The sequence below is a fragment of the Polyodon spathula genome, chromosome 13 (assembly GCF_017654505.1).
Source record: "Polyodon spathula isolate WHYD16114869_AA chromosome 13, ASM1765450v1, whole genome shotgun sequence".
In the NCBI taxonomy this organism is placed as follows: Eukaryota; Metazoa; Chordata; class Actinopteri; order Acipenseriformes; family Polyodontidae; genus Polyodon; species Polyodon spathula.
In genome coordinates, this window is record NC_054546.1 from 9,511,416 (window position 1) to 9,534,090 (window position 22,675).

The window sequence follows — 22,675 nt, forward strand, 5'->3', positions numbered from 1 at the left end:
AATTGTTCAAGTTGGAAAAAGTTTGCAAAGGACAGTTGATGCAAGAACAAACACTGTTTATGAAACTCAAAGCTGTCTCTACAATTTACTGTAGTGGAGCGATTTCCAATAAAAAATAAACCCGTATGACACATTGTTGGCAAAAATCTACTGACTTTCAGTACTATCTTGTGTAAAGAAATAAAAATAATGAAACGATATGTTAGTATATTACACTGTAAGATTTTTATTGCACGTATATATTTTATAAACAATGGATAAAAATGTGCAAGTTAGTTACATAACAAGGGAACAAGACTGTGTTTAAGCATGTATACAAAGCAATGTTGCAAATTGATTTACTGGATTAAAATGTGTAAGGACATAAATAGAACTCAGTCTGAGCTACATCATACAATGTGCCTCACTCTTTTGAGGAGAATAAAACACATTTCATGCTTACAGTCCCAAGGGATGTGCTCCAGGAGGGGTGGGAATAGTTGTCTATGTAGCAGTAAATAGAGCCAGCAACTAATAACGAACAGAACTGTGTTAGGTCTGATTCAGTTTAGCTGCTTCTTATGCAGGTGCCACAGAGGAGACAGAACTTTCATAATTTTACCCTTTGGGATCAGTTAGTTTTCCCAGTGCTAATGAAAGAATCATGAAAATGTGTGAATTAGCAGTACTGGTATGTATCTACTAATAATGCACACAAGGCATCTCCACACTTGGGCAACACTAGCAGCATTTTCCTAGTATAATAGCTTCATTTTCCAATATGAATAAATAAATACAGATCAATAATCCATTGAGTGATAAAGTGCTGTCCAGATAAAGCGCTGTCGCTGGGAGTGCAGGTTGAGTCACGCAGCTTGGACAGCGCCAGTTCATGTCTGGGTTGTGCAAAGATGCTGAACTCCGAAAGGGGCGTCACATTGGCTCTGACGATCCCAGGGTGGTGGTGGGAAACCGGCAGGGATTGCGTCGCCTCATCACGCAACAGCGACTCCTACTGGCCAGACACCAAGCACATTCAGAGAGGATAAAAAGCAGGGCTGATCTCTGTTCTCCGGGATCAGTAGACCACCCCCTTCTGCTCTGGATTGCTTGGCGTAAAAGTGATTCTAGCTTTAAGCTTCTAAGACTAGAGGATGCTCACACGTCCTCAGAACGTCTGTGCTGTGTGGGGACTTGCTGCAGTGAGGAGAAAAAAAAAAAACTTAATTCCAAATTGGGGGGGAAAATAAATCAAAATAATAATTGGTCAATCTAAATTAAAAATAAATAAATAAATAAATCATCCTTCCATACATACATACATACATACATTAAAAAAAAAAATCTCACTGTATGTATTCACTCTAACTAAAAGTACACAGGCTCTCTGATTGATATGTACCACTAGGTGGCACTTTATCTCAAGATCTGTTTTTCTTCACTGACAATCAACAATGCATTTGTGTTTCAACTTTGTTCATGGCTGAAGAAACACGACTAAGTAATTGTTGTTTGGCAGTCAATGTGGGATTAACCGATACAGAGATATTGTATATTTTTAAAAGCAGATACATTGTTTCACTGCATATGGGCCCTATTTACAAGCCCCTTAAAAAAGGATGGATACATTGTTGGTTTAGAAACTCTTTTTCCAATCTGAAAAAAATGAATTGATGACAATTTGTATTTAGGACTGGAGGAGCTAGCTGCATTAATCATTCAGAGGCATAACAATTATTACTGCCCACTTTTTCTTTTAGAAAATGCCTTAAATGCATTAAGGCATGTGTTGAAGCAGTTTGACTTCCAGAATTCTCCAGCTGTATATCATACCCAGATGTTGCTACTATATGAGAACTGCGGAATATGGCTAATGGGAGACAGCAGTGCATGTTGGTTACATCCAAGTGCAGTACTATGGACACAGTTTCACAATGGTGTGCAGCTCATTCTAGTAGCATGGTGTAATGGACTAACTATAATCAATAATAAAGTTATCGCATGTATTTTAGTTAAACATACTTTGACACATCTGTCATATAAGATAAGAAGGTGTTTTTTTTATTTTTTTAACAATGAGGTTGTAGCAACCATAGAAATGCTATGACTACAATCTGTATTAACAACTTAAAGCAGATTAAAAGTATTGTACCAATTTACCTGTATCTTAGTTTAAAATGTTTAAAAAACAAAAATCATAAATGTTTAGATATTAAATTTAATTTAGCTCTAAAGTGTAGTTAAAGATTTTAAACAAAAGTTTTTATATAGCTTTAAATATAGTATTAAAACAAAAACAGATTGCTGTATGCTTTTGGTATTTAACCTCTACTGCTTAGTTCTGATAACTGACCCGAAGAATGTCAAAATGTAGCTGTTTTATAATATAACTGGGGTCTTGCTAGTTATACAAAGGCTGTTTATCCTCAGTACAAACTAGTATAATATTTATACTCAGAGAAGAGAGAGACGGAGACTGTTTCTACTGACCAGATAAGACTGACATTGTGAACAAGATTACATTATTTTAGTTTTATTTCTGAAGGATGCCAGGCTCAAACAGGAGACCAAATTGAAGGTTAATTGCAAGGAAGAAGTTAGACACCAAACTGATAATGTAATCAAAGGCTGGACCACTTACATTAATACAGTCCTGCAGTAGCAGAAAAGTGAAGTGGAGTGCACTGCTTTTCATTTCTGGAATTGTTTCTCATTATAAAAAGCTTGATATGTTCAATTAGAAAAGGCTGCATTAAATACATGTGCTTATATTATATAATTCACAAGTATTGCATTCATATGCATAAAGCATTAAATAATGATCATTAGAGACACAACCATTGCATTAGGCTCTAAAGAGTCTTAAGTATATATTATACTGTATATAAAATATTTTCCATGTTAAATAAATTAATAAATGCCAAGTTTTGTGAAAAAGGCAACCTCTGTTTTTTACTTTCTCAGGTTCTGAGTGTATATAAGTTTAAATGGACATAAATTAAAGCTGCAGTTTTAGACCTTCATCCAAGAACTTTCCCATGAAATTTACAAAAGGTTTATTAGTTTCTCCAACAAGTAAAAACTCTATTTCTGATATTTTAGGGGAAAACAACTAATATGATAATAAAACTGTTAATGTAAATTCTCAGGATAAAAAACAAATACATTTAAAAACAAAGATTTGCCAGTAAGCCACATTATACCAAAAAACAAACCTTCAGTCTAACCAATATCAGTTCAAGATGCCATTAGACTAGACTGCATTCAAGCACAGTGTGTTTAGTCTTATAGAAATAGTTTTCAAATATCTTTTTGGAAATGTGGTGCCATAAGCAACTTTATCCCAAGAGTGGAAGATCACATATTTACGATGGTTGATCATGGTAAAATTTTATTACTGTTGACTTAGAGAAACTGATGGCAGACATTGACAGGATCAGCCTTGGCATCATTTCCAGGAGTATAGCTCCTGGTCAATAAAGAGGAAAAAACAATCTCAGTAAACAACAGTTCAAATGAATACAACTTGATGGGAAGCATTATTCTACACAGTCAGTCAATAAATTAACATTGAAAGAGACTAGTTACATGTTTTTGGATTGTTGTTCATAAAGACAAATCTCATGAAGCCTAGTTTGTCAACTATTGTAGTCCAACGAACATTCACATGTTTTTGTATGTGTTTCTTAAGAGATAATGGCATTGCTGTGTTAATAATGGAACTCCTAAGTCAATAAAGCCTGAGACTGGAGGTCCAATTCCGCCATTACTAAGGAACACATACAAACAGCGGTGCCACTATTATACTACAACTCTTCAAAGGTATTTATTTATTTGTCTGTTTGAAAAAATCATTGTCGTCCACTGAAATAGTTATTTTTTTCAGAGCAGGGCTTGACTGTTTTATTAGTAAGCAACAGTTTTAGAACAGGTATCATTAATTAATGTAATCTCTCAGCTATGCTTTATTTGCCGTTCCATTATTCCATTATTAGACCTCTAGAAAAGAGCAGTGTTTGGTTTTTATATAATAATGGTATATAGTTTACAATATATATATGCTTTGACAAATATGCTTCATTTCCTCCCTATTTCTGTCTGGTTAGCACAGATCAGGCTTAGCATCACTCTTCATGGCAGTCCTTCGCTTTTTAGTCAGGAACCGTAATCGACAATGAATTCTTAACCACTGGAGATATTTGTGGTCATTCATCTGATGCATTTCTTTAAACTAAACAAATGAAGTAGCTTTCACTCTGTTGTATAGTAATCTGAGATTAGAAGATTGATATGGCCTATTTAGTTTTCTCCCACACATGAATTAATCACACCTCATGTGTGTTTAGACTAGAAAAATGCCAGGAGAAAGAGCATTTTGATGAATGCAAAGATTAACTTAATTTGTTAATTCTTGTAGTTTTTTTTGTGTGTGTGTGTCTGTATGTGCTTTAATCTTCCATCACATGGTATTGAAATTATTTTTCATAGTTCATTTAAAGAGTAGGAAGATGGGGGAATCCTTTGGATTTAAAAAGATGGTTAATTGTTATAGAGGTAAGACACAGTGGGATATTTCTGCTTCTGTCTTGTGCCCTTTTCAACCTTGATTATATTTGATATTTGTTTCTATACATAACCAGTATTGTCTCCCTTTACTATCTGATACTATTTGAGCTGATAATTGCTTTTAGTGAAGTGCAGTAATACCAGCAGATGGCATTGGTGTATGTAGTTATAATAATTTGTTTCCAATATTACATTGAAATGCCAGTGAAGTAGTCAGAAATCGAGTTGTATGTGTCAAAAAGGGCCTGATTGTTCATTAATTAGCCATTAACTGCAAGATTACTGCAATTTCAAGAGCAATTGTTATAATGTAGAAGTATAACATCCTTTGACAAGCGATTAGGCAAATGATTAGGTATCTTTAATAAGAATGGAGTATTGGTTTTCTATAGAAATGTTAGCCCTGGGAGTAACTAACCCTTTTTGTTTTATAATATCATCATATAATTTCCATTATATAATGTACAGTAAACAAAGCTCCTTTCATATGTATTATTCTTCATGCCTATTGTTCCAAAAATATGTTCCAATAATAAAATAAATAGGCACATCTTGTAAACCCAGAACACTTTCTCTTTGTATTTTTAGTTACTAAGGAGATAATAAAAGCTCTGTGGTAGTCATGGATATATACATGTGTGTGTGTGTGTGCGTGCGTGTGTGTGCGTGCGTGCGTGCATGTGTGTGTGTGTGTGCGTGCGTGCGTGCGTGTGTGTGTGTGTGATCTTTAAATCAGACAGGATTTACTGTTAATGTGATATTAAGATTTAAATTAATTGTTTCAGAATTTACTGATACATTTTCAGGAGTTTGTAGTATGAAACCAAATGCACACCTTTACTATTAGTGCTAAAGTGCATTATCCTCAGAGGATAAACACTTATTTACTTTGCAGGCTTTCTGAGGGAGTGGGTGTCTAAAGTTGCAGAAAACATTACAGTGCCAAGATAAAATGTACTTGATCTGATTAAAAACAACAACTGGAGTTCTCCTATGATCTTTGCTATATATAACAAGTATCCACAGTATTTAGCTGTCTAACAATCTAATTCTGTGCAACTTTAGTCCCCTTATAATTGTTAAATTATACATTTTAAATTTCTAACAAGTTTTGGAATCGCTTTTTGGTAAAATTTAAAATGTATAACAAACATAAGGGGACAAAAGCTGTATGTAATTAATATTAGATAGCTAAATACAATGGACTTGTTATATATAGCTAGGGCTTGAATTTTTCAGTTTTAGTTTTTTGTTCAGTTCAAATCTAGTTATTTTCTGTTATTAAAATGGCATACCATTGAATGAATGTTTCATGAATACATATGCAAATGTTTACTTACTGTATTGAAGTCCACATTAGGATTTCGGCAACACAGAACTCTGGATGCATTTTGAATCTGAGAATTGTGAGAAGTAACAGATTTCATTTTACACCGTTACTGTCTGCATAACTATCCTACTACATTCATGTTTGTTTTCTGTCCACCCCATTGTATGACTATAGCATACTGTAATAATTAATCTCAGCATACATGAAGTTATTAAAAAAAAAATCCTAAGATTAAACACTCATCATGTTTGTGGTCCTTAAGCCCGTTGCTAAGCAAATGACACATTGACTTTCCTAGTATATTATATGCTGTATGTCCACAAAATTGTTGATTGGTCAGCAGCATGTCTTTGCATACTGCTTGTCTTTTGAAAGCTGTTTTCTTTATGTATGAACAATGTAATACCATAGTAATAACTAGTGAACTACCAATCATTCATAATTATACAGTCATTACAATGGAATTGCACTGCTATCCATGTATCAAGGGTTACCTTCATTATCTTATCGTTTATTCCCAAAGGTAAAACACAACACAACTTTGCTGTAGTCTCTCTCTGCATTGTCATATGAAATATTGAACTAAATGTATGTGCACCATAGCTCCTACCCCTTTCTAGATGGCTGACTTCCACCTAACCCTTGGAATGAATTGTCTGACCATCCAGTCCGTGGTACTCTGTTCCCTTTACACAGCGCCCTCACAGGTCGGGGAAAAATTTATAATCAAGATTCATTCTTTCTCTGTCACAGGCAGTTATTAAAACTTCAAAGTGACTTTTACTGCATGCTCAGAACAGAACAATGTTAATAATAGAGTGGCCTGATTAAGGGATTAACCCCCCGAAGAGTAAAAATGTAAAGTCTCTGGCCAACTGCTGAATGTCAGAAGATTATTTCCCACCATCTTCCATTGCCAATAAAATGATTGCAAAGCTAAAATAGACACTTGGATGAGAAAGTTGGAATAGTGTAGGATTCCCAGATAGGTTTGGTATTGCTCCAGAAATCTTTAACACACAAAGGGTGTTCACAGGATGTTAAAAATCAGTACCATGCCAGGGTTTACAATATAGTACTCCCAGTTAGATGTGGGATTCCATTACCTTGTGCAGTCTGATCGTTTGTCCAGTTCAATTGTATCACGGTATCCTAAATTTATAACAGAAATGATTTAACTGCCAATACAATAAACTAATGTCCATCATGGCCGATGATATACTCACTGTCCACACCAATGCCAACAAAGTTTATATTGAGCTCTGAATATATTCCTGCCAGCCAAATGTCATAGCCATAGCCAACACACTAGCTATTTCTGCTATTTCTAGCTATTTTCTATTTTCTTTCTCTTTATTACTAAGAGGTCATCCCTACAACTCTCAAGCTTACTCTCAAGCATAATCTACTATATATATATATATATATATATAGATATATATATAATATATATATTATATATAATATATAATATATATATAGATATATATATAATATAGTTGCTAATTTTGACTACATGTATGACCTTATTTTCTTAATTTGTTTTTGTAATTATGTAATTACTAATTAATAATGCTGTATTTAATAATGCCTTACCAGTTTCATTTATATAGGGTCCATCATGTGCAAGCATCCAAGGGCGTGCAGACAAAAGAGCTTAAAACTACTCGCTAGAGAAAGGTCAAATAATAAAAGAAAACATATGTTTTATGCTTAGATTTTAAAATACTGATTAGCCCTCACACCATAGGTTTCTAATCGCATTCTTGGAATTATCAAGAGACCATCACTGGAAGAGCTCATGCACGCACAAGTTTGGATCTAGGTTATAGGAGTAACTGTTTTACTAGTCTGCATTCAGTTTTAGGTTTCATAAGACCACCCCGGAATATGTTACAATAGACATACTATGTTTGGAGTCCTGAGTGATGGAACAAGAAAAAACAACCTACACAAGGTCAAATTTATGGCATGGAGGTAGGCGGGCATGACTAACAATGTATTTGCACATGCTGTGCCTGTTCTTTGGATAGAGAAAGCACTACAGAACTCTGTACTGGCAATCTGTCACATTTCAACAGAACTAAATGAATTGCCATTGTTCCAGTAGCTGCCTACATCATAAATGTGAAGAACTGGGGGTCAGGATAATGTCTTCTTTGTTAGAAGCCATGCATGCCAGCATGCCGAATGCTGTACTTTCTATGTAACTGGATAGAGTTCTATCAGGAAATTGGTAAACACAACAATCAAAGTAAATTGCTTTGGTCTCCATCTCTGCTCTTGAATTGGCAAGGAGACCTTGACATTCTTTCTAAAGGCCTCAAGCAACAATCCGATCATTGCTGGGCTTTTTTGGCTTCTGTAAACTATAGCCAGTTTCTATAAACTGTATGTAGCATAACTGACAAGTTATTGTGATAAAACAGTGAAACATATTTACTGTAATGGAGTTGTGAACTGGAATGTATACAACAATTAGTATTACAGTCTGATAGAAAACAAATAGTTCTTTGTAATTTTTTTTTTCTTAACAGAGTCAAAGTTCATACAAACATTAAAGAAAAAAAAAAAGTGTTGTTCTCTGCATGTATGCCAAGACCGCATTCATTGGGTTTAACTCTCTTGGCACATTAATACCCCGTAAATTCAGAATATTAAATAGCTGTGTTCTCTTTTTGTCAATGGTTCTTTGTTAGCATGCTGTACTTTCTAATATGTTTAACATTTCCAGATGCTTGCTAGCTCCAGAAACATTTCTTCTGGGTCTTCATCCCTATTCATTTTATATCCATGCTGACCTGGTCAATATACTGAATTATAATCTTCTCTGACAAGTATATTCAGATTTATTTTGACAAGGATTAGGTTAACTGAACATTTAGGTTTCTGGTTGACATCATATCTCAAAGAGGATTTTAGTAGCTCAGTAGATAGAAAACTAGCTTTTGGGGAAGAGATTTGTTGTTTGAAATCCCATACATATTTATTAATCAGAGCCTGAAACCTAAATGTTGTGTGGGCTTGGCTCTGCTCATGGAATACAAGCCAAACCAAGGTCCCTGTAGATACAAACTGACACCACGTATCAAAGTCGAAAAAGGATACTGACCAGCTATAGAGAAGTTTCACCTGTCCACAAAAGCATGAGTGTAACAGGTATAGGAAAGGAGGTTTATTTTATTTATTTAGCAGACACCTTTATCCAAGGCGATTTACAGAAACTAGGGTGTGTGAACTACACATCAGCTGCAGAGTCATTTACAACAATGTCTCACCTGAAAGACAGAACACAGGGAGGTTAAGTGACTTGCTCAAGGTAACACAAATACAACGAGTGAGCTGAGATTTGAATCGGGGACCTACTGATTACAAGCCCTTTTCGTTAACCACTGGACCACACAGCCTTACATGCAGGCTGCCATGCACTTCCATATGTCCCCATATAAAAAAAAAACGAGGACATCGATATCCTAGTGTCCACAGAAGTATTGTACAGTGATGTTCTTCAGCAGTCTAGTTCCCTACTATGTAAACTATGCGACAAAGCTCTTTACGCATTCTCAGTGGAATTCCAGAAGTCTCTGTCGCATAACACTTTACATTTGTTTCTTGAAAAGGGGTATAGCTTCACATCTGCCGATCAGGTATATTTCTAACAGTTGTTCATTGTCGTAAACCACAGCTAATGATTTTGCATCATGGAATTTCACAGTCAAAATTAGTTTTAGTAGCCTTTGTTAGATTCCTATGCTTAGAATTAGGAGACACGTTTTTTGTCAATAAGGGCAAAAAAATCACAGCTGACTACACAAAGATGCAGTAAAAAGTATGACTGGATTTGATTTACAACAGATGAAAGCAGTGAAGTGTGTGTTCATGGCTGACACTATACTGTGCTCGCCACTGAGTTTTCAATTCTCCAATTTTATAATAACAAACACATGCTAAACAGAACTAGGAACTGTGAACTCTACAGTTTCCATTCAATTTCTATTATTGTGTTCTTGTTTTCAACAGACAAGAAAATAAGTATTGAATGATACTTGAGGAGGCATGCGGTTACAGTATGCAACTACATGGAAAACAACACCAAATACTTGGCTAAAAATAGGCACATCAAGTCTATATAAAGGCATCATGTACTTCTCATAACAGTCTTTTCTTGCGGTTTTAAATGACCACAATACTTTATAGCAGAGTGTAATAATAAAAAAAAGCCAAACAAATGAAAATAAGCAACACGTTCATGCATTAGCACCTAAAGCAGTTAAAGGAGAGTTTAAACAGTCCTCGTTATGCAACAAACAATCTGAGTTGATCATTAGCTGTTTCTCAAACCCCAGGCTCTATTCACAAACTTCAGTTTTGTAAAGTTTGCCAAAGCTGAATAAAAAAGTTTGATATTGATGACCTCTAAATGTAAAGTTTAGTTAAAGTTGACGAGTGCCTCCTGTACCAAAACATAGTGCATTCTATGGTTCATTCACATGGAACCAAATTATGCTTTAAAAGGTGTAAATGAAGTACAGATGTACAACAGAAATTGTATTATTTCATAAAACTGTAGTAGCAACACTGAAGATAGCAGCTGAAGTACCAGTGCTGGAGAACGTGTACTGGTATTGGTCTGCTCCTTTACCTTTTAATTAAATTATTTAAATATATTAGTTTTCTGTCAGAAACATAGTAACACATGTGATAGTGGCATAGTGAGAGCCATTAAAACAGATTGTTGATCTCTGATAGGTGGAACCAATCTATAATAATTAGATTTGACAGACAGTCAGCCAATAGCAAAAATATTACTGCTTATTTGCATGTTTTATACACTTTGGAAGTAAAGCAGATGTTTCAAACCACTGAATCCTTGGTATAATGACCGCGCTCTTCACCTAGGTTTCTCAGAACTGGTTTAACTTCCCAGTCAGTGAGAGGCAAGTCATTCAGAATGTCGCATCAGTCAACCTGAACAAAGCTGCTCGCTTGAATAATATACACGGTGTCTGCAATTATTGTAATGTATTTAACTTTGTATACGGAATTTGCTACGAGGTCGAGGAGATCAAGATTTTGAGATTGTAATGAAAATACATTCACGACAATTAATTATCATTTAGTGTTAGTCTATAAAGAAATGAATGAACCTCTATTTGGCCCCAAGTTCTTAATTAACTGCCAGTATGGTAAGTTGTTTTGTTTTGTTTTGTTTTGTTTAAAGCTATTGACCCAGGCACGCTTTCATCCTCAGAGCTGATTCGCCCCTAGCCGTGCATAAAATAATTATTTCTGCACGTTCATGTGATTTTGTCCAGCAAATCACGGCGTTTGATCTGTCTATAAATATCGTTAATCTTTTACCTCAGCTCTAAAGAATGTAATTACGTTGATCTCAATTTTAGGGTAACTGTATGCAGGTAATAATTACACAACCTTTCACACACAGCACTGCAGTGAGTTTGGTTTTCTTCACCCTCACTCGACTTGGAAGCAGAATAAACTGGTTAAGTTTGGTTAAATCTGAACTTTCTGTGATTAAAGTCGGACCTCTGTTTACAAAACAGTTCAGAAACCAACCATTACTGGAATGTCGCATCACCAACAGCAAGAAAACAACATTTTAAGACAGGTTTTGTTTTTTTCCTTATTTAAGATTCTGTAAATTGATTTTCTTCCATGATATGCCAGCTTTGCATTGGCCGGCAACGAGGCTTTTTCATTGCTGAACTAATGCTCAACAGAAAACGTCCGGTCCTTTACAATGGAACGAGCAGCTGTCTGGATTGCTGTGGAATGCATTTGTAGAATCCTTGGCATTTCTACAGCAGCAGGTAGGAAAGTTGAAGGCAGATTTATACCAAGATTGAAAAAAAAAAGAGTTAAATACAGTATTTAGACTAAATGTGAGTGATAAATGTATAATGCATTCTTTATTGTTGTGATAATACTTCCAATTTTAAAATATTTAGCAAAGTAACAGAACAGTTATGTTACACTGCATAAGCTTTTATTTGTTGGATGTGAAACAAAACTTTTTTATGATGTTGGTGATATTTACAATTGGATAAATGCACAGGTGTATTCTAGTTTAATTAATAAACTGAGACAGCCTATTTAAATACAATGAAATATGTAAATGGTTTTGGGGGGGGGGGGGGGGGGGGGGGTGTTTTTTTGGTTTTTAAGGGTTTTGGGGGGGGGGGGGGGGCGGGGGGGGGGGCGGGGGGGGGGGGGGGGGGGGGGGGTGTTTGGTTGTTTGGGTTAGTACATTACTGCCTGTGAGGCCAGTGTATAGTACATACATTTATTAAACAGCTCGGTACAGAGCAGCATTTTATCATACAAACACAGACAAGGTGCATATTAGACCTAAAAACAACTATTTTCTGAAGCAATTATGGTGCATGCAACATTTGGGTCCTGTTAAAAAGGAACTAAACTGTATTTACTAACATGTCAACAGATTTTCTTTTTCAAATTGTTTATGTATAGCAGTACATATTATATTCACTTTTTTTCTTCAATTCTGCTGTAATACAGGATTTCACTCTGTAACCACTAGCCCAGATGGCAAAATAATTAAGTGTCACACAACGTATGTGCCATAACCATTGAACTATGTCCAAAACCATTTATTATCATAACATTAACAGTTATTATGAACTCCCAAGAAATAGAACTGACTGGTCACAGTTTGAAATGCTTTTCAATAAGGGGGATTGGAGTTGGCACACTTAGTGATACTTTATTTGTTTGTACTGGAAGAACATACATTTCTATTAATTGATTTAAAAAAAAAAACCTGTAGAACTTACATATATAAATTCCTTTTCTGCACTGTGGTACAAATAAACATCCCAAATGACTTGCACGTGTTGGCAAGCAATCCAGATCTGGAAGGCATTAGGGACGTTTGAGCACTTTACAGTGTTTAATCCTAAACATGTTGTTCGTTTAACCTCTGTTTTACACACTAACTTACTGTTGTAAATGTACTTGTTTAAGACATATTGTTAATGAAACATCTTAATGGAAACCTTATCCTTGAACATTGCAAATCAGAGTCAGCTGTCCTACAAGATGTGGAATAGTTCCCTTTCAATTCGAAGATGACTGCCAATATTTTTGGAATATGCCTGCTTGTCAGGTATTTGCTGAGCATTTTATATCAAAGCTGCCGATAGGCCCCTCCGTGGAGTGACGTCCTCGGTCCCGCCTCACCGAGGTAATAAATAGTCACGACACGGAGACTTCAGTCTTTTTGACATCAGTCAGAACAGAACCCAAAAAGTCATTGTCCATCACATAAAAACTAACTTTCTTGATTTTAGAATATACTTATAATACACATACACACACACGACACACACACAAAACACTCCAGTTTACTGTTTTGAATGTCTGTGAGGTCTACTACGGAACGAATTAAAACCACTTTAAAAATAATAATAATAATAATAATAATAATAATAATAATAATAATAATAATAATAATAACAACTGTATGCATCCTCCGTTAGGCCAGATATTTGGCCCTATTGTTGAGCAGACAAGCACATTGATCCAATCGCCCATAAAGTGGTGTGTAGGTATATAACAAAATCCAGACTCCATCTTAGGTGCTACACCCCACTGCAAGCTTCATGCTGCACTGGTTGTGTGACTGCACTGCAACTGTCTGAAGGCTGCACTCCACAGTGTTGCAAGCTACGTGCTGTTTCTGGTTGTGTGACTGCAAGCAGCCCAGACACAGACACACGGCGCTCCAGAGCTTCGATGCCGCGATATTTCAGTGTTTGTCGGCCCCAATGTCGAATCTGCCCCCGCAGGAAAAACACACCCGGTGTGTCAAGTGCCTGGGCATAGAGCATACCTCTGCTGCCTTGATATATAGGACGTTCTGTACTATTTGCGATCCAAGGAAAGACCTTGCAGAACAGAATGGCGCAGTTCACAGGTGAGAGTCTTGCAGCTAGCCTGGGAGAGCCATCTTCGGCCTTCAGATCCCAGGTCTCTCCCCTATGCCTGCTCTCGAGCCCAGCACACTGTATATCTTGTGCACTGGCTCCAACCCGTTCGTCCTGCAACTGCTCTAGAAGGGTAGAAAAAGAGCGATGAATGTGAATCAGGTGTGGAACATTGCCGAATTAAAGGGCACGATGGACCAAATACTTGAGCACATAGGAGGCAGCAGGCTCCCCCCACTGCGCCTGCCCCAGCTCCACCACCAGCTCCTGCCCCAGAGCAGACTCCGGCTTCTAACAATTATTACGGTAACCTGGATTACTCCAATCCCGATGGCGCCACAGGGTGACCTGAGGCACCGCCTCCAGGCCTCTGCAGCAAGTAGATGGGAAAACTTCGAACATGGGGCCCCAGCGCACCAGCGCCCAGGAAGACAGTTCCAATGGAACTGCCCCAGGCAGCCTCCAAGGCAGCCTCCGGCCTAGCGTCAGCAGCCCCAGCAGGAGCCCTGAAGGCTTGGGGCCTCAGACCCACCCATTTGCACAACACCAACTGCAATACTGACGCAACTGCACCTCAAACTCCTGGGTGCTCGCCACTGTACATACCGGCTACATACTGCAATTCCACTCGAGACCTCCTCCCTTTCGAGGGATCACGGTCACATCCGTGAACAACCCTCTCCAGGTTTTGGCCCTCAAACAAGAGGTGTAAACACTACTTCAAAAACAAGCCATCCGTTTCGTAGAACACACCTTTCAAAGAGAGGAGTTCTGTTCTAGATACTTCTTGGTGCCAAAAAAGGATGACGGCCTTCGCTCCATCCTAGACCCGAGACACCTCAACATGTTCTTGAAGGAGAGGAGGTTCCAGATGGTCACACACTATCACATCCTCCAGTCTGTCCGGCCAGGCGACTGGTTTACAACAGTGGACCTGAAGGATACGTATTTTCATGTTCATATCCATCCAGTGCACAGGAAATATCTCTGCTTCACCTTTCAGGGGAGAGTCTTTGTGTTTTCCATGCTGCCATTCGACTCTCCTTAGCCCCCTGCACATTTTTGAAGTGCTTGGACGCCATCCTAGCTCCCTTGCTGTTGCAAGGGATCAGGGTGATGAACTACCTGGTCTGACTGGTCTCACCTTCAACGATGTAAAAAACCAATTACCAGTGCAGAGTACGGTCTACTTGGGTCTCCAGCTGGATTCTCTCATGATGTGAGCCTACCTGTCGGACGACAGAGTAGCTGCCATTTGCAACTGTCTGGCCCTGTTTCAACGAGGGTCCAGAGTACAATTGGTGTTATGCCAAAAATGATTGGGTCTGATGGCTGCAGCTTCATCAGCCATCCAACTGGTGTTACTTCACAAGCACCCACTTCAAGCATGGCTCAATGTCTTTCGGCTACACCCCAAGTCAGCTGACAGTGTCTCACCTATGTTGGAAAGAGCTACGCTGGTGGAGGCAAGCCCCTCACCTGAGCAAAGGCTTAAGGTGGGGAGTGATTTATAACCAACAGGTGGTAACGACAGATGCATTCAACTCCGGTTGGGGGTGGTCTGGGCAGGCAGAAGAGTCCATGGATCCTGGTCGGGTCGCTGGAAATCCCTGCACGCAACCGCGCTAGAGCTGAAAGTGGTTCACCTCGTGTTGCAACGTTTTCACCCTGTGCTCCACTAGGCACTAGGGTCCTTGAGGTTGCACTCTCACACCACCAACACTAGATGGTGGTAGCGAGATGTCCCACATATGCGGTCCGCTCATTTTCCCTTGTGATGGCTTTGGCAGATTTTCCCAAAAGTATTGTTTGGTGGTCATCTTCGAATTTAAAGGGAACGATAGGTTACAGATGTAACCCCGGTTCCAAAAATAGAAATTGACTGCCAACCTTGTGAGGTCACATCATTTGAGTCACATCCATAACTTATCGTTTTACAAAACCCTTCTCTTGTGATCTCTTGTACAGAGTGTTTTTCTTTACTCATGAATAGGGTTCTTTGTTTAAGGGATCAGAACATGGTGTGGAACTTGCAAACTTACCTCAGCATCATGCTATCCACACAAAAGTGCTTATTATACATAAGAGAGAGGAAAAGGAGAAAATGGGCAATGCCCATTTTTGTTTTCTAAAACTGTATCTAATAAGTTAAACTGTTTCCTTTTGCTATTTCGGTTTTATTGTGCAATGCAAATTTAACCTATATCACGTAGGTTGGAATTTATTATGCTTATGTTTTGAGTAATCCACTTGGTAATGGGGTTCATTTATTTATTTATTTTAACTGTGGACCTCATTATCCCACACTATTGCTCCTGATCGAAACCATAATGACTAAGTTGAATATAAAATCCTTTTTTTTTAATTGATTCATTCATTAAAGAAGTTTAAGTATTCAATATCTGATTATTTACTGTGGTACTGATAAACTCTACAGCAAACCACATTGAAGTGTTACAGACCCTGACCTGTTTTGAATGCATTGGTTTTGCCGTAAGCCGTAATACTTTTGAACAATTTTTTTTTCAGATTACTGTAATATAGCAGTGTAATGCTTTTAGAACAACATCATTAATTGTTTACTCTATATTCAGTAAAATGTTACAGTATAGTGAAACCATAGGGACATTTTACTGAATAAATCTCCTAATTTCCTTGTTGCTATTTGCTTTGATTAGTTTTCATCAGATCTGTATGACCAATTAGATATGTGACCAATATTAATTGAAAATGCATAATTTAAAAATAAATTTCCCTTTCCTTTCCATTCCAAAACACCTTGAATTAAACAAAGTTCTTCTGGGAGTAGGAATAGAAACCGTCCTTCAGGGAGAATTCAAAAGTCTTGGTGTCTATCTTCTGTGAGTATTCATTTAGTGAACATGTTCATACAGAAAACATGTGGTTGTTTTAAAATGCAGAGTGGGTGTGGGGGGTAGAATAACTGATGTTTGTACATGGATATTTCACAGTGTTAGCTTACCCAAGATCTTTTTATGTAAGCGCAGTACCAAGGTCTATTGCAGTGATACAAAACACGCCCTGCTGAGTGGTTGTTAAATAGAATTTGTTTAACATTCTGGCCTGGAGTCAAATTTGCTACCTATTAAACCCTTAGCAGTGTTAATTAGCTTGATTTCCATCATGTCTCTGTTATACAGTCTGCAAGTGATTTCAATGTTTTCCCTAAAAAATGATGTTTGTGACACAGTCAGGAATCTGGGGACTGACGTGGATTTCAGTGAAGTATAGAGATAGATTTCAGAAGTACTATCTAGAATGCAGCAATAAATGGTTAACAGAGATGGTATTGTATGTCTGTGAGGAAGTCAAGTGGATTAAAAAATAGTGTAGTAATCTGTTTAATGACCTCAAGCAACAGGACCTGACACCAGAGTGAAAGATTGTCTATTAAATACTCAAGATCTTATTTTGAAATACAATCTCTTTATTATTATACCCCAATAAGCATGTTGTTTTAACATATACAAATATGTAACTCGTTTAACATATGCTTTCCTTTTCAAGTATTTCAGCAGCTGGCATTAGTGTTTTTGAACTATCCTATTTCATTGACTTACTGCTGGGGCCATTTTTCCCGTGAGTATATATCTGTTTATTATTGCGAAGGAGTTTTGTACATGCATTTATTTATCTTGCAAACTGTTTACTTTTAAAATCACACACTGTAACAAGCACACACTAAACGAGCATTAGAGTCCTCATTAACACTCTTTTTTTATATCTATTCTATGAAATGCTATTGGTAGTCAATTAAAACACATTTTATTATGATGCAGTTATCCTTACAATGAGACTGAACATTCTTAATTTAAAAAATAATAAGATAGTAGAAAGAATAAAGAGATTATTATTATTATTATTATTATTATTATTATTATTATTATTATTATTATTATTATTATTATTATCCAGGATACCACAAAAAAAGTGCGCTCTAGCCTGGGTATCAAGTATTGCTTTATTGAGATACTTTCACCATACTGGTTTAGTAAGCGACATGCTGCCACTAGAACTTAGAGACTCAGCTAAGGGTTCCTGCTTCATTAGTGAATAGTAAAAGACATGGGAGGAGGTCAAGTGGCCTGCCCGTGGTCACAGTCTGATTCACTGGCTGAGCTAGGCTAACAGACCTTAGCAACAGCAAGCAGACCAATGCCCTACCGTGAGTTACAACATTCACCGACAGTACACCACTTTGTTTCATCGCTTTCTTGCTTTTAAAGAATGTAACAATTTGACACAAGTGAAAACAAATCTCTGTTTTCCCAAATGAGTCACAGTCTGATGTGTCCTAAACTACATCACATAAGCTATGACTTGTTTCAAAGGAATGGCTAACTTCTTTTTTGGTCTTGTTGAAAAGATATGAAGCCCTGACTGTTTGGGGGTTTTTTTTTGTTTTGTTTTGGTTTTTTTTTTCACTATTTCTAAGTTTGAAAAAAGAATAGATTAAACAAGCATTTTCTGTATGAGAGGCTCAGGGGAAATGACATAAGCTGAATGTGAAGCTAACTGCTTTAGTTCTATACAGCAGAAACATTTAATATCTTGAACATGCAGTAAGATTAACCTATATATGCAAATCCTATACCATTCTCCCATTAATTTCCTTTCTTTAAGGTGTGTTTCACACTTACTACAGTGCATGATAACATATTCAAGCTGAACGCTTTACCATTTCCATAGTTTGTAGAGATTATAAATGTGAAAATGTACACATTTATTAAAAAGAATATCATACTTATTGCCATGTAATTTAAAAAACATGTTTGCTTATATATAAAACAAAGTGTCTGTTTTTTTCTAGTAAAATTTGAGAGAAGAAGTCTTGTTCAGGAGAAATTATTTATTGTACAATCTACATAAATCCAATGAAGTTTCTTACATTGTGCAAACAGCAAGGAGACATGGAGTTTCTGTTTTGTTTTAAGCATGTATAGTGCTAATTCTACATGCTGTAATGAACCTCTTTTATAGTTAAATGAAGGAAATGGTCCTAAATACTGAATTAAGACAATATCCTTTTCATTCAGTAGAGGGCCCTCTCTTCCAATTTGTGGAACAGGATTAGCCACTTTTCTACAGAGCAGTGATTTTATAAGCAGGGTTAATGGGTAACATAACTTATAACCTTATAACCTTTCTGTATTGCAGCTGCAAGTCTGACTCCACACTATCTATCCGATGGAAAAAAAAAAAAACAGCTAGACTGGGTGGCTTTCAAAAGTTTTTAGCCTACACACTGATGTCTGTTGTGTGTTTTCTGCACCCAGTCCTGGTGTGGCATGCTACTATTCCAGGTAACGTGAAGCATCATGAAAGCAGGCAGGGCAGAGGTGCAGCAGGTTCATTCACACGTTCTGTAAAATGCTCATGTAAAATGATTTTGGTGGCCTCAGTCAGACCTCAGAACCAACGCACAGTTGTGGCACAGTTGAATGGCAGGGTGTGTTCAGGTCAAGACAGCAGTATGTAGTGTTAGCATTGAACATTTGCACACAGTTATCATAGTTTGTGTTTGTTGGTACTAAAAACCATTATAAGGATTTTTTTTTTTAAGCCACTGTAAGGATAGAGTTTTGTAACTTTATGTTGCCTATAGACTTATATTTCACACTACCATACTGTCTTAAAACTGGATAAAGGTCTTATAATTTAGTATCACAGTATTTGTTACATATACTAAATCTTGAACACATTCTATTCTTTTTATGACATGAATAAATGAACTGTATAATAGGCATCCTACTGGCACTTAGCAGTTACTACCCCTGGGTGCTGAATACGACCCTATAGGGAAATCAAGTCATTATTGAGGCTAGGAGCAGGTTGGCAGTCTAGATTATTGCCACTGCTAGCTCAGATGCAGCACCTCATTTAGAAGGCTTGCTATATCCACACAGATTTATTTACAGGTATATGATTCATGACAATTGTATGCTTATAAAATTCTAGCTGATGAGGGACAGTATGTCAAAATAAGAGAGAGTCTTTCCAAATGAGGGATTGCTAGCACCTCTATACCTTCTGGGAATGTTGAAACTGTCAGTTATGTCTGTTTAACAGTATATTGTGTATTCAAGTACTTAGTTCTACACTGAGGCCAAATACGGCAGTCCAAGGAAAATCCATGCAAATGTTAAGGCTACATAAAGGTAGGTAATTTCTAAGATGCAAACTAAAGCCTTCAGTTTGTCTTGTATGTTTTTTCAGGAACCATGCTTGTTACCACTGGCTTTTCCTACTTCATAATAAGTAAGAAGAAAAAGACAAAGCTGTCCAAAGACCCAGCCAGCCAATCTGAGCGCTATGCAGACCCTTCTGCTACGTTGGTGGATGTGACAGAAACAGGGGATACAGAGCAAACGTACAGCTTCAACAGTCCTGTTAAAAAACAGAAGACAACTCCCTTAGCATCCCTTCAGAGCATACTGAAAAGCAAACTGTCAAAAGACATTGAGTCGTCTGTGATTCACCCAAGCTTTCCTGAGAATAAACCACCGATAAACATGGGCAGGAAAAGACAGGTATATATTCAAGAGAATGCAGTAACAATGATTCCAGCTGAGCCTGAAAGCCTGTATAATCATGACCTGGGTTTAGAGGAAAATACTTCAGACATGACTCCCATCATCAGACCATAATATTCGTGGTTCTTTTGGCATTGCTTTATATATTCACTGGAGGTAATGTATACCATTAAGCACATATCAAATATATTCTGTACATGCTACTGTACGTAGTCAGTGAGTCACTTCCTAAACACATTAACAATGTAATAGTTTAACATTTTAGTGTTCAAACTGAAAGCTCCAGAAAAACAAAACATATTTTAACCTCCAGCCGTACTAATCAAGTTATAATTTACGGCTAGGACATTTGTGCAAGATATAAGAGATTTCAATGAATTTACCCAGGAACTGTTTAAACAAAAGACTAGTGAGGCTAGAAAAAACAGAACTCCACAATAGCATTGAATATACCAGCTGCAAGTCATAAGGGAGCATCTGGACACACATGTACCAGTGGTGCCAAACAATCTGTGTATTAAATCAGATCCTGTTTTATCATGAATGATCCTGTTTGCAGTTAAATCAAAGAATAAGCAACAAACAACACCTGGGTCTTTCACTATTTGTAGAGCACACTGAATTACATAAAGAAAATGATCACTTTGTATCATTGCTATACCTCCTGATTCTGTTTAGTCTATTTTACTGCACCAATCAGAAATCTGTGGTGTAGTCATTTTTTGCAGACAAAATGGAATATGATAATGTTTATTGTGCCAATTTTATGTAAGAAACAAAGGTGAAAGGATTTACTGTGTCCATAACTATTAAACGCTGTGATCAAACAGTGCTGAATGACTTAATACAGTATTATTACAAGTTGCATTTTAGCCAATAAAAAAAGTTTCATGTTTTCATTTTTTATTATTCATTTTTTTTGTATAGCTAACCATTTTAATTAATCTCAATGCTGTATGTCGCCAAATATTGTTACCCCTCACTAGTTTTCTTAGTGTTTGGTCATGTCAGTACACATAGAGTATATTTCTCTAGTTTACTGTATGTTCCCAAGATACAAACACATGTGATTTTCGTTTTATCTGTTGAAAAAGGCTATCTTTGTTTCCAAATAAATAAAGGCTCAACCAAAGTTATTAATTCAAAAGAGAGAGGAGACTGTGACTAATATCACTCATGTCTGGGGTTTCTTTGGAAAGAAAGGCCAGCATTTATACAGGGCTTTAAATAGACAGTATATAAGTATCAGTTTTTGTATCTTTATTTTTTTATTCTGCAAATATGAAATAGGAAATCATACAAATATTGTAGCAGTTGAATTTTGTTATGGTTGTTTTTTGAAATATTTGCAAACTTTCTAAAGGATAATAAGCCATTGTGAGGAGTCATAGTGAATCCACTTATCATTCTGCTTTAGGTATGTAATTATGGACTGTCTTCACACAACACACTCTTCGGGGAGATGTAAAATACACTGATTATGCATACTAGTATTTCCTTGACTGCAATTGCATTAATACGTAAATTGTGTTTATGTTGCTAGTTACTAGCCCCACGAAGTGTCAAGCTGAAATGTATGAATGCTTCAGTATAGTTTATCCATTCACTACTGAACCTTTAAGCACTAATATATTAGACTCTAAATTAATTCAGTATGTTTCGTATTTGTTTTGTTGTTACTTGAACATTTGATTGTACATCTCAGGTGCGTTCTAGATGGTGAGAACTGTTTTAACATTTCAATTTTAATTACATTATTTCTGAATGTTAATTTTACATTTTTCATTGTGAGTTTGCCCCCAGATTGTGCTCCTAGTGCACTATAGTAATATAAAAAAAAAGATCTCTGCAAAAGTGCAGTTTTCTTTCATTCATAAGCTGTGTGATCATTGGCACATACGGTATACTGTAAAAAAAAAAAAAAAAAAAAAAGCTTGAGAGATGTGGACTGTAAACCCAAGGATCACAGTGAGCACCTTAGTCCTGCTAGTTTAACCTTGAACAAAAGATTGCCCATCTCAGCCCCAGTGACCCCTGCAAACCCACCACAGCTCAGTCTACTAATAGCTAGTAAGACATGGGATAAGCTTTCATATACAGAATCCCCTGTGACTCTCAGAACCCTTTTCACATGTTGACGTGGCTCCAAGCCAATTCCTAGCAAAATATGGTCTCGCAATGGGCACCGCATTGCTTAAACCACAGTGATTAAATGTTTTATTTATTTTTATTATTATTTCAGGCCTGACTGACTACAGTGCAATTCAATGCTTTAACAT

General features: G+C 36.8%; 1 protein-coding gene and 1 long non-coding RNA gene across 2 annotated transcripts; one reads left to right on the forward strand and one right to left on the reverse strand.

Annotated features, from left to right (window-relative positions):
- Window positions 1-269: 269 nt before the first annotated feature.
- On the reverse strand, window positions 270-7,687 carry LOC121325198. The gene is made up of 3 exons (XR_005951323.1): window positions 7,472-7,687; window positions 5,886-5,942; window positions 270-1,176 (listed from the first exon to the last, which is right to left on the reverse strand). It is a non-coding gene; the product is annotated as an uncharacterized LOC121325198 (long non-coding RNA).
- Window positions 7,688-11,225: 3,538 nt separating this feature from the next.
- tmem72 (transmembrane protein 72) lies at window positions 11,226-21,614 on the forward strand. The gene is made up of 5 exons (XM_041267880.1): window positions 11,226-11,706; window positions 16,637-16,703; window positions 17,371-17,442; window positions 19,021-19,166; window positions 20,080-21,614. The coding sequence occupies exons 1-5, from the start codon at window positions 11,637-11,639 to the stop codon at window positions 20,508-20,510; spliced, it is 786 nt and encodes a 261-aa protein (XP_041123814.1). The 5' UTR covers window positions 11,226-11,636; the 3' UTR covers window positions 20,511-21,614.
- Window positions 21,615-22,675: the final 1,061 nt, after the last annotated feature.

Coding starts and splice junctions, on each gene's coding strand:
- tmem72 (XM_041267880.1), top strand. CDS start 11,637: ATGGAACGAGCAGCTGTCTGGATTGCTGTGGAATGCATTTGTAGAATC. Junction 16,704..17,370: donor AGTCTTGGTGTCTATCTTCT/GTGAGTATTCAT, acceptor TTCCTTTTCAAG/TATTTCAGCAGCTGGCATTA. Junction 17,443..19,020: donor CTGCTGGGGCCATTTTTCCC/GTGAGTATATAT, acceptor TCTGTATTGCAG/CTGCAAGTCTGACTCCACAC.